Here is a 12252-nt window from a genome sequence, read left to right as displayed (position 1 = left end):
GGCTAGACTCTCAGTCTCTCAGAGATGACGTCACCACCTGCAGTGCCTCAACAGTACTCTTTGCATATCCCACCTCAGGCCTGTGAAGGGAGAGTTTGGGCCTGGGCCCAGGCAGTGTGATTTTTATCTTTAACTGAGTCCAATGTGCAGCCCCAGTTGGGCGAACTGTAACGTAGATCAGTGGTTCTCAACCTTCCTAACACTGCAACCCTTTAATACAGTTTCTCATATTGTGGTGACCTCCAACTGAAAAATTATTTTCGTTGCTACTTTATAATTGTAGTTTTGCTACTGTTATGAACCATACTATAAATATCTGTGTTTTCTGATGGTTTTAGGCTTCCCCTGTGAGGGGTTGTGACCCACATGCTGAGAACCCCTGGTGTAGACTGTGTGATAGGTTCAGCTCCTAACAAATGACCTATGTGGAAGGAGCCTTCTCAGAAGCCTGATTATGAAGGCTTGGGGTTGGGGTGGATGGAAGGCAAGGCAGGCCCTGGGAAGAATATGGAGTAGATGCCAGTGAGATGAGAATCACCATGGAGATGAGGATGAGTGACCCAAACCTGGTAACAGAGGACTGGGGCCTGGACCAGTGGAAGGAGAGTGGGAAGCCATGACTCATACGTGGATGGACTCATGGTTGCGTAGAGGTGAACAGAATTATGCAGATGACCTGTGACAGTAGGGGACAGTGTACCAAGAGGGTGGCTGTGCTGAGAAGGGTGAAATTGTGGTGTGTGGGTGACTGACTTGACAGAGGGAGAGGTGCTTGCCCACGGTAGTCTGAGGTGAGGCAAGAGGAGGCAAGGCTGAGATGGATGGGCCTGGAGACAGATGAGAGGAATGAAGCCACAGAGACCCCTGTGAGGTAACCAACAATTTCTGTTACTCCTGTGACGTAACCAAGAGTCTCAGAGACCCCTGTGAGGTAATCAACAGTCTCCATGACCCCTGTGAGGTAACCAACAGTCTCCATGACCCCTGTGAGGTAACCAACATCTGTTAGAGATGATTGAAGACAAGTGACAAAACAAATTGGATTTATCTAAATTAAAAACAATTTTTCCATTAAAAATATATTTAATGGATGGCGTGGAATAAGAAAATTTGCAAATCATGTATCTGTAAGTCATATATCAGAATATGTAAAGAGCTCTTACAACTCAATAACAAAGTGTTAATTATAAAAGGGGGAAAGTTTGTCTTTTTTTTTTTTTTTTTTTTTGGTTTTTCGAGACAGGGTTTCTCTGTGGTTTTGGAGCCTGTCCTGGAACTAGCTCTTGTAGACCAGGCTGGTCTCGAACTCACAGAGATCCGCCTGCCTCTGCCTCCCAAGTGCTGGGATTAAAGGTGTGCGCCACCACCGCCCGGCAGGGGGAAAGTTTGAATAGGCATTTATTCCAACAAGATACATAAATGGCCAATAAGATACGTAAATGGCCAAGAAGATGCACAAATGGCCAAGAAGGATGTGAAAAGCTGCTCAACATTGTAAGTCACTGGGGAAATTCAAGCCCACACCACACTGAGGTCCTACTGTACACCTACTGGCATGGCTAGAATCATAGTAACAGATGGTGGCATGTGCTAGGGGGACGTGGTGAAACTGGACACCCAGTGCACTGCTGTGGGAATGTAAAGTGGTGCAGACTCTTTGAGCAACAGCCTGATGGTTTCTTAAAATGTTAAACATAAGTGACCACACAGCTCAGCAATTCTACTTCTAGATATATCCCCGAGAGATGAAGCATTTGTCCATGCAAAGGTCTGTACACAGATGCTTTCTGAGCTACTATTTATAATAGCCCCAAAGTAGAAGGATCCCCAATGCACATTAGCTGAAGAATTTGCAAAGCAAGTGGTCAGTGCATGTGATGGGACAGCACCAGCATGAGAAGAAAGAGGTTTGATGTCAGTGTGGGTGTGCAATGTCCCCCACAGGCTCCTGTGTGTGAACACTGGCTTCCCAGTTAGTGGCTCTGTTTTTGGCAGCCATGGAGCCTTGGGGGGTGCCTAACTGTGGAATGGATTCTTGTGGACTTACACCACAGTCTTCCTTCTCTGTTTCCCGGTTTGTAATACTGTGAGCTGGCAACCTCCCATTCCTGCTGCCACTATCACCAGCTGCTCCCACCATCTTGCTTATGTGTCATCAAGTCTTGAGCACAAGTAAGTTTGTCCTGCTGCAAATTGCCAGGACTGGTCCTTGTTCTAAGTCTTGCCAGGCATTTGGTCACAGCAATGAGGAAAGTAACACTACATGTCCCTTTCTAGAGGAGCATCAAGAACATGTGACTGAGTGAAAGAAATTAGACGCACAGGTGACATATTGCACTGTTCCATCTATATGAAATGTCAGAAAAGCAGGTCTATAGAGAGAGGGTCTTTGTTAGAGTTTCTATTGCTGTGATGAAACATGGTCAAAAGCATTGGGGAGGAGAGGGTTTATTTGGTTTATACTTCCACATTTGTAGTCTATCATTGAAAGAAGCAGGAAAGGAACTCAAACAGGGCAGGAACCTAGAGGCAGGAGCTGACGCAGAGGCCATGGAAGGGTGCTGATTACAGGCTTGCTCAGCCTGCTTTCTTATAGAACCCAGGACCACCAGCCCACAGATGGCCCCACATAATGGGCTGGGCCCTTCCACATCAATCATTAATTAAGAAAGTGCTCTACAAAGCCACGTGGTGGTGGTGAACACCTTTAATCTCAGCACTCAGGTGGCAGAGGTAGGTGGATCTGTGTGAGTTCGAGGCCAGCCTGGTCTACAAAGCGAGTTCCAGGACAGGCTTCAAAGCTACAGACAATTGGACAGAGGACTGATCTCAAAAATGTATAAAGAAACTAGACATCAAATTACCAAATAACCTAATAAAAAATGGGGTTCCTTGCCCTGTGCGAAGACCAAGGACCACCCACCTCCATCCAGGTCTAGTAAGGTGAGCATCCAAACTGCCTAGGCTCTCACAAAGCCAGTACGTGCAGTAGGATCAAGAACCCATTGCCATTGTTCTTGAGTTCTCAGTAGTCCTCATTGTCCACTATGTTCTGCGAGTCTGGTTATATCCCATGCTTTTTCATACCCGGGCCAGCTGGCCTTGGTGAGTTCCCGATAGAACATCCCCATTGTCTCTGTGTGTTGGTGCACCCCTCACGGTCCTGAGTTCCTTGCTCATGTTCTCTCTCCTTCTGCTCCTGATCTGGACCTTGAGATTTCAGTCCGGTGCTCCAATGTGGGTCTCTGTCTCTGTCTCCTTTCGTCGCATGATGAAGGTTAATATTCAGAAGGATGCTTATATATTTTTCTTTGGCTTCACCTTTTTATTTAGCTACTCTAGGATCACGAATTATAAGCTCAATGTCCTTTATTTATGGCTAGAAACCAAATATGAGTGAGTACATCCCATGTTCCTCTTTTTGGGTCTGGCTTACCTCACTCAGGATAGTGTTTTCTATTTCCGTCCATTTGTATGCAAAATTCAAGAAGTCATTGTTTTTTACTGCTGAGTAGTACTCTAATATGTATATATTCCATACTTTCTTCATCCATTCTTCCATTGAAGGGTGTAGTAATAGGAGCGGAGGCGGGGCTGTGTCCCACCACCCGGCTAGCTTTACCCGAAAATAATTACACGGAAACTGTATTCTTTTAATCACTGCCTGGCCCATTAGCTCTAGCCTCTTATTGGCTAGCTCTTACATATTGATCTAACCCATTTCTAATATTCTGTGTAGTACCACGAGCTGGCTTACCAGGAAAGATCTTAACCTGCGTCTGTCTGGAGTGGGAGAATCATGGCGACTCGTGACTCGGCTTCTTTCTCCCAGCATTCTGTTCTGTTTACTCCGCCTATCTTAATTCTACCCTATCAGAGGCCAAGCAGTTTCTTTATTAATTAACCAATGAAAGCAACAGATAGAAAGATGACCTACCTCCATCATTTCCCCTTTTTCTGTTTAAACAAAAAAGAAAGGCTTTCACTTTAACATAGTAAGATTACATATAGCAAAACAGTTATCAAGCAAGAATTACAGTTACAATATTTATATCTATTTTATCTTTTATCATAATTAAGGAAAACTATAACTATAACTAACCATTCTTCAACTCCATCAAAGACTCCAGAAGGATATAATATTACCTAAGTAAACAAGAACTAAGAAACTCTAGAAATGACAGAGCCATCTCGCTGCCTGTACAGTCACCCAAAGTTCTTCTGTACCGTTGGGGCTTCCATCTTTGACCTTCAGGCCCATAGTATCCAGCAGACATTTCCATGAATAAGGAAATTCCAAAGCAGTTCAGTCACTTTCTGCTGTGTCCTGCAGAATGTCTCGCAGACTCTTTCATGAGTCAGGAACCCCGAAAGATCATCTCACCTTTAGGCAAGTTCAGCAGTCCTCTCTGCGGGTTCTTTGTGTCCATTTTATGTATCAGTCCAGGCAAGAGCAGTTTCTTGCCCAAATGGCTATCAAACTCCATAAGGAGCCTCTTCGATGCCCATCTTCCTCTTGAAGTAGATTGGTGCTGCCAGGAGCAGACATGTCTCATTGTCATGAAAAGCCCTAAGTTATTAAAATATTTTAAATGCCATATTCTGCAGTCTTTGAAAGATATAAAGAATGCCTATCTAAAATATATCTATGCACATCTAGAAAATCTAAATAACATGACTACAAGCTTGACTATTATTGATGATTATCCATTAACAACCTATATACGTTACATTTTTAAATGAATCTGTTCTGTTTATTCCGCCTATCTTAATTCTACCCTATCAGAGGCCAAGCAGTTTCTTTATTAATTAACCAATGAAAGCAACAGATAGAAAGATGACCTACCTCCATCAGAAGGGCATCTAGGTTGTTTCCAGGTTTTGGCTATTACAAACAATGCTGCTATGAACATAGTTGAGCATATACTTTTGTTGTTTTTGTTGTTTGATAGGGCATCTCTTGGGTATATTCCCAAGAGTGGTATTGCTGGGTCCAGGGGTAGGTAGATCCCAAATTTCCTGAGAAACCGCCATATTGCTTTCCAAAGTGGTTGCACAAGTTTGCATTCCCACCAGCAATGGATGAGTGTACCCCTTTCTCTACAACCTCTCCAGCAAAGACTATCATTGGTGTTTTTTATTTTAGCGAGAAACACGATACTAGGGAAATTCCCAGGAACCCACAATGATGGCCCCAGCTAAGACGCTAAGCAACCGTAGAGAGAATGTCTAAATTGGCCTTCCCCTGTAATCAGATTGATGACTGCCTTAACTGTCATTGAATAGCCTTCATCCAGTAACTGATGGAAGCAGATGCAGAGATCCACAGCTAGCACTGAGCTGAGCTACCGGAGACTGGTCCAAGAGAGGCAGAAGCAATAATATGAGCAAAGGGGTCAAGACCATGATGGTGATACCCACAGAAACAGCTGACTTGAGCTAGTGAAAGCTCACTGATTCTGAACTGAGAGTGGGGGAACCTGCATAGGTCCAAACTAGGCCTTCTGAATGTGGGGGACAGTTGTGAGGTTAGGCAGTCTATGGGTTCACTGACAGTGGGGCCAGGATTTATTCCTATTGCTTGAACTGGTGTCTTGGAGCACATTCTCTTTGGAGGGATACCTTGCGCAGACTAGATATAGGTGGGGAGGGCCTTGGTTTTGCCTTTAAGTGAAGTTTGACTTTGTTGATTCCCCATGGAAGCCTTACCCTTTCGAGGAGTGTAGGCAGAGGCTGCTCATTCATTCCTGGCCTCCCAGACCTAAAATAATCACACAGAAACTATATTATTTGCAGTATTCTTTGGTCAATAGCTTAAGTGTGTTCCTAGCTAGCTCTTATATCTATTTCTATTAATCTGTGTATTGCTGCTTGGTTGTGGCCTACTGGTAAGGTTCTGTCCAGCATTCAGTGTCTGGCGTCTGTCTCTTGCAGTCACTACATGGCTTCCCCTCAACTTCACCTACTCTTTCCCTCTGTTTGGAACCCACCTTGCCCTATTCTGCACTACAATAGGCCCAAAGCAGCTTCTTTATCCACATCAGAGGAGTGGATGGGGAGTGGGGTGGAGGGAAGGGTTGGAAGGGAGTGGGAACAGGGATAACTATGTAGAAAGATAAAAGATTGTATTAAGAAATTCTTAAAAAGAAACCTTGTCTCCATAAAAAAAAAAAGAAGTGCTCTCACAGCTGGATCTTATGGAGGCATTTTCTCAATTGAGGTTCCCTCCTTTCAGATAACTCTAGCTGATGTCAAGTTGACAGTAAACTAGCAGGCACAAAGGGGGTTCATTTGCAATACCTGGAATTGGACATGGGAGTGAGGAATGGCCACAGATAGGCATGGGGTTTCTCTTGAGGTATGTGGGGAGCAGTGACAGTTAAAAAGCTAGGCTGTGGTGGTGAGGAGACCCCTGTATATTCAGACACCATGTTTTTTAATTATGTGCTTGCAATAGGTAGATTTTATGATTCCTGATGTGTACTTCATTAAAGCTTAAAAATATGTTAATGCAGGACCATAGAAGAAACACTGCACTGGTCACTGGGTTCAGGGAGAAGGCACAGCTTTTGCAGTGAGAGGGGAGTGAAGAGAGGTGAAGGGGCTGCTCGAGGTTTCCCTGAGCAGTGTTCAGGGTTCCGAAGGTGGCAGTCTTTTCTGTTCGAGCACATAGGCTTGGTGTTTTGGTCACAGACATGTACTATGGAGCATCTACCGATAAGTCTTTTTATCTGGGGACTCCTCATGCCATGCAGTAAAGCGGATGACCCATCCATCGTCAGAGCCCAGGACACTCAGGGCCACACACAGAAGATGTACATATCACTGTCCGTGTTAAATCCTTTGAACTTTAATTGAATCTAAGAGTGTGTTAATGACACACTGTCGTGGTGGATTCTTAGGAAGTCAGTAACGTGGGAGATGGAAGAGAGGAAGAGAGGAAAGACGGGACGTGGGAGGAATGAGGAAAGGCAGAGGAGAACGGAACAGACTACACAGAGGGGACAGGCAGGCGTTAGAGAAGAGGAAGAGGAAAGACCAACATGGTGACTGTTGATGACAAGAATGCCACCTCCCATCAGCAAGCCTTTGTCACATGCCAGGCATGACCTCTGCACAGGACCTGAGATCCAACCATCACCAACAATCTTCACACCCTTAGCAGAAAATTGACTAGTTAGTGGCCCATTTTCCATACGAGGAAGCTGGGCTCAGGAAGGTTAAGGCACCTTTGGAGCTCATCCAGCCGGGTTTAGCATCCTTCTTCTAGCTTCCCACTCTCCTAGGGGACACAGTGTCTGTCTGGATGTGAACGCAGTGATAGTTGGATCTCTGACTTGAGCTTTGAGCTTCTGAACAACTCAGACTTAGGTAGCTTTATCCTATGGCCAGCAGACAACTCATTCAAATTCCCCTTCGGTCTCTGAGCCAGGGTGCCCAGTGGGTCTTATAGTGTTGGAAGCTTGTTAGGGGCTGTTCTCCCTGAAGACCTCCAGAGGGGCCTGCTCGTGCTTCTACAGAATGTTTACATACCTCCTTCGACCCTCAACTGAAATAGTTTATATTTTCTTAAATGCCTGGAAGCCAATGTGGGTGTCGTTTCTACTGTTGGCTGAAAACTACTGAAGGCTGGCTCCGGCCTTTCATAGTTAGGCAAAGAAAGTCCCTGATTAAGAGGGACTTGGTAAGCCATGGCAAGGCCTTTCTGTTTTTTTTTTTTTTTTCTTGTGAAGATGTTCTCTTGAGAGCTGGGAATGTAAACACAGGTTTTTGAGAGTTTCAATGACCCAAATGAGAGTTCTTTCCCCAAGGGATAAGTATTACAAGTGTTTTCTGAGAGGCCAGGAACTTGCTGGAAGCTTAGGGCTCTGATCTTCACATCCCTGGCATTTGGGCCTTGATAGAGCCTTTTTGATTCCTGTGTCTATTCCGGATGGTTCCCTGTTGTCACTAGAAAAGGGATGGCCTTGGTGTGGCCTGCAGATGGGAACACTGGAATTCAGAAGCTGGTGATGGTCCTTGACATGGGCCGCACTGATAAGAGAGGAAGCCCATTGCTTCTGGAGCCACAGGCCTCACACACTGTCTTTGCCCCCTGGGTCTCAGGTTCTCGTACTTGTTTATACCCATCTGACTCAGCATTTGGGCAGTGTTCCACAGGTGTGGCAGCTGGGCAGTGTTCCAACATGTGGGTGGCAGGGAGCAAGGAACCATCATGAACTCCTGGGGGGCTGTGCCAACCTTCCATTGATTTGAATCTTGGAATATGGAAGGCCTATAAGGTTACATGCTGAAGTTTGCGCTAAGGTGCTTCAGAGAAGCACAACTATTGAATCTCGTCTCTTTTATTTCTCTTTTATAAGCTACCCGCTGCTCCATGCTAGCTTTATTTGCATTCGTAGATAGTATAGAGTTGGTACTTCTTCATAATATTTCCACACATGCATTCACTGCACTTTGATTGTATTTATCCCCTCTGTTACTCTCCTATATAGCGCCTCTTCCTTCCCATTCCACATCCCCAGCCTGCAGTTTCATGGTCTCTCCTACCCCGCATAGCTAGACTGCTTCGGTATCTTAGCTACTGCGAACAACACAGCTACGAACATGGGTGTGTAGGTCTCTCTGTGATACGCTGACTTGGATTCTTTGGGGCACATTCCCGGAAGCACTGCTGCTGGATGTATGGGCATTCTACTTGTGGCTTTCTGAGCTTTTACAGTGGCTGCACTCAAATTTCCACCAGCACCCAGTGAGGCTTCCCTTGCTTGCGCTCTTGCCAGCGGAGAGGCTTGTTTTGTAAGACATTGTGACAGGCCTCAGATTGGTAGGTGGGTCAGAGGGCTGGCCATTCAGGTAAGGACTGACACTGGAGAACCGAGTGGAAAGGCAGCAGACCAGGCCAGCTGCTTGTGGCTGCCCGTGGGAATTCCACGCTGCTCCCTTAGTGCAGCAGGCAGTGGTACGTGCTCTAGTCAGTCTCTGTCACCAGCTCTGCAGTAAGAGAATGAAAGAGGGGACACCTGCTTATCCAGGGATTTTAGTTCATATGCTCAGATTTAAAAATCTTCCCAACGTGGTCAAGCAGGCTCCATAGACTCTGGGGAACTGGGCTTGGTGATAAAACACGTATACGAATTTAGAGAAGCCAAAGTTTCTCATTTTTTGTGATGTGTTATTTCAGGTCACATTCTTGTGTAGAGTAGGTCCCTGCCCATTGGGCATGTTTTAGGGGGGTGTGCTGACAGTGCTCACTGTTCAGGTTGTTGGGTGCTGCCGCCTCTGCTGACACCTGTGTTTTCTTTCCTGTCTCTCTTAGGCGGGGCAAGAAGAACAGCATTATTCTGAGGACACAGCTATCTGTGAGGGTCCACGCCTGCATTGGTGAGTGGCATCTGTGGCAGGCATGCATGCTGTCTGCTTTCAGTAATCATGTGTGAAGGGAAATGACACAGAAACTGTAATTGTCATCTTATCTGCTTGGGCTAGTCCTCATGGGTTTCTGGAATTTTGGGAAAGCCACTTCTAGCAATGAGTTTTGAAGCCCGGTTTATTCCTGGCTTCCTTTGCTGTTTTGATTATGACTGGAAACGAGACAGCCTGAGGTCACTGATGGAGATCATTCTAGAAGTCATGAGGTTCCTCCTGGTTTGTCACCAGTGAGAACCTCTACCCAGCTGAAGCAATCCTTCATATGGCTCCTTGAAGCTTGCTTTTGGGGAAATGGAGCCTGAGACTCCAGGTGTGGTCAGGTGACTGGAAGGAAATCTTGGGTCAGTGGAGAGTGGGGTGCAGAGTGCAGTGGCATGTCATTACTTCTCGTGCTGCTGTAATCAAATACCCAGCAGGAAGCAACTGCGGGGTACAAAGGCTTTTGTTTTCGTTTTGTTTGTTTTTGGCTTACAGTTTGAGGGACTACAGTTCTTTATGGCAGGGAAGGCATAAGAGCAAGAGTGTGAGGCAGCTGTCACACTGCGCTTGCAGTCAGGACGCAGAGGGATGAGTGCTGGTACCCACTGGCTTTCTCCTTTGTGTTGAGTCCTGGACCCCAGCCCTCAGGATCATGTCATCTACTCAGGGTGGGTCTTCCCCCTTGAGTTAAGTCTTCCTGGGAACAGCTTCATGAGCACACATACCCAGATTTACATTTCACTAGTCAACTTAAGATTAGCTGTCACAGAGCTAAGTAAGCAAGGTACTTGTGGTTCCACAGGGCTTTCCTGTGGTCATTGGAGGACCACTGGGTCATTCCTGCACTCACTTGTTTCCCCACCGCAGTCATGGGTTCACTAGGAAGAAATGGATTGTATATGCCAAGAGGATGACCTCACAGGAATGGTAGATTCCTTCTAGTACTAAACCAGGGGAAGCAAGAATTTAAAAATCATAAAAAGAAAGAAAACAAAGTTTACTGTATGCATTAACGATCTCATATGTGCTTAAGTTTGCTTTTATTTGATGTTTGCTGTGGTCTGCAGGCTTCCATCAATCAGGGGAATGTCAGTCATGCTGCTGATGCTGGCCTGTACCAGAAATAAAGGATTCACAAAAGGAATTGAAGGAACACTTTCTGGTCCCTTCTCATCCCTGATGGATGAGAGGGCAGATGGACACTAAGGGGAATTTATGTCATTTTGCTTTGGTGTGAAATTCTAGGAGTGGTGGCAAGTGTCAACCTTTGTATTGCTCCAAAGCAGAAATGATTGTGTAGCTGACTCAAACCCTCTGGGGCTGAAGGCTATTGTAGAGTGGGTTGTAATGTTTTTGGAAACCTGGAAAGGTCTGTGGGACATGCATCATTGACCACCTGCAACTGCTGTAAGAGAGTATGGCGCACACATGAATGCTAACTATATTGTATCAATCAGTTGTTTCATATGCATGAAGTGTGTCTAAAGATAAATCCTCTGACCCATCACTTTGTAGACATTTCTCCCAGCTTTCACCCCAAATCAAGAACAAGCTTAAGCTCATTCCAGGTGTGAAATAACAGTGAAGCCCAACATGGAAAAGTAGCCAACCCCTCCCCTGCTCCCAGAGACTTGGGACATAAGTGTGGATGGATTTTCCTGGGGACAGGAAGGCAATGGAAAATTGACTTTTATTACAGTGGTCTGGCTCCAAATTTGAAGGTGCTAAATCCTTTTTAGAAAATGTGTTGTGGACAAGGGATACAGCTCAGCTGGTCATGTGCCTGTCTAGCACCCAAAGAGCCTTTGGTTTGCTCTCTACTAGCATATAAACTAAATAGGGTGATGCTCACCTTTATTCCCAGCACTTGGGAGGTAGAGGCAGGGGCATCAGAAGTTCAGTGTTGTTTTTGGAAGCTTAGAAAGTCCAAGGCCAGCATGGGATACACAAGATTTTGCCTATAAACAAACCAATACACTCATCTTCCATATAAATATCATACCAAAATGGTATAACATATCATGCAATATATGTTATACATATATAATATAAATACAATCAAACCAATATGAATACAGAAATATTTTAACCACAAAACTTTTCTAAACATCTTTTGTGTTGTTGGCTACTTCTTGTTCAGCCTTCTATAATTGATGGAGATCACATGCTTTCTTCCACAGTGTGTTGACCCCCAGTAGCCAGTTCAACCCATGTGGTGTAACTAGCTATCTCCACTATAAAACCTGGAGGGGTTAATCAGTTACTGATGTGTGTGTGTGTGTGTGTGTGCGCGTGCGCGTGCACTCTCTCAACCTTCCTTATGCCAATTTGCCCCGGTTATTGCAAGCATATAATTTGATGAAATAGTACCTAAATGTTTGATCAACTGATTGTGGATATAAAAAGTTATGGCTTTAAAAATTCACTGACTGTTTTGGAAAAGAATCAAAATTAGTCATTACAAAAACATTTAAGTCAGGTGTGAGTGCGGCCGTCTATGAAAGGTGAAGGGCCTTGGAAATGCTTAGTTGGATTCCAGTATTCACAAACGGTTTCAGCTCTTACTTCAGTTCAAGGGAACTGAATTGGGCAGCCATAGACCATGCTGCCAGAATGTTTCATGCCAGGAGGCTCATGGGAAATTCTAGTTTGTGGAACACCTATGTCTGTGTCTCTGCAAAGGTAAGAAATGGTATTCAGCCTCTGGAGTGCAAGTGAAGACAAGGTCTCAAGGTGCACAGGCACAGCTTTGAACGGGTTCTCTCTTTTTGTCAGTCTCCATCATTAGTTGCCACAGGATGAATAAACTGATGGCCGAGACAATAGGTTTCCTCTGCCTTG

General features: G+C 45.1%; 1 protein-coding gene across 5 annotated transcripts in view; it reads left to right on the top strand.

The window, feature by feature from the left end:
- Fhod3 (formin homology 2 domain containing 3) overlaps positions 1 to 12252 on the top strand; it is a 409106-nt gene that overhangs the window by 46090 nt on the left and 350764 nt on the right. For all 5 annotated transcript variants that reach the window (XM_057788966.1, XM_057788965.1, XM_057788964.1 and 2 more), the window contains exon 3: positions 9320 to 9384. In XM_057788966.1, coding sequence (XP_057644949.1) covers positions 9320 to 9384 — 65 coding nt within the window. The remainder of the gene's footprint in view (positions 1 to 9319; positions 9385 to 12252) is intronic.

This window comes from Chionomys nivalis, chromosome 14, assembly GCF_950005125.1.
Source record: "Chionomys nivalis chromosome 14, mChiNiv1.1, whole genome shotgun sequence".
Lineage (NCBI taxonomy): Eukaryota > Metazoa > Chordata > Mammalia > Rodentia > Cricetidae > Chionomys > Chionomys nivalis.
Note: the sequence above shows the minus strand (reverse complement) of the source record. Positions and strands in the feature narration are given on the sequence as shown.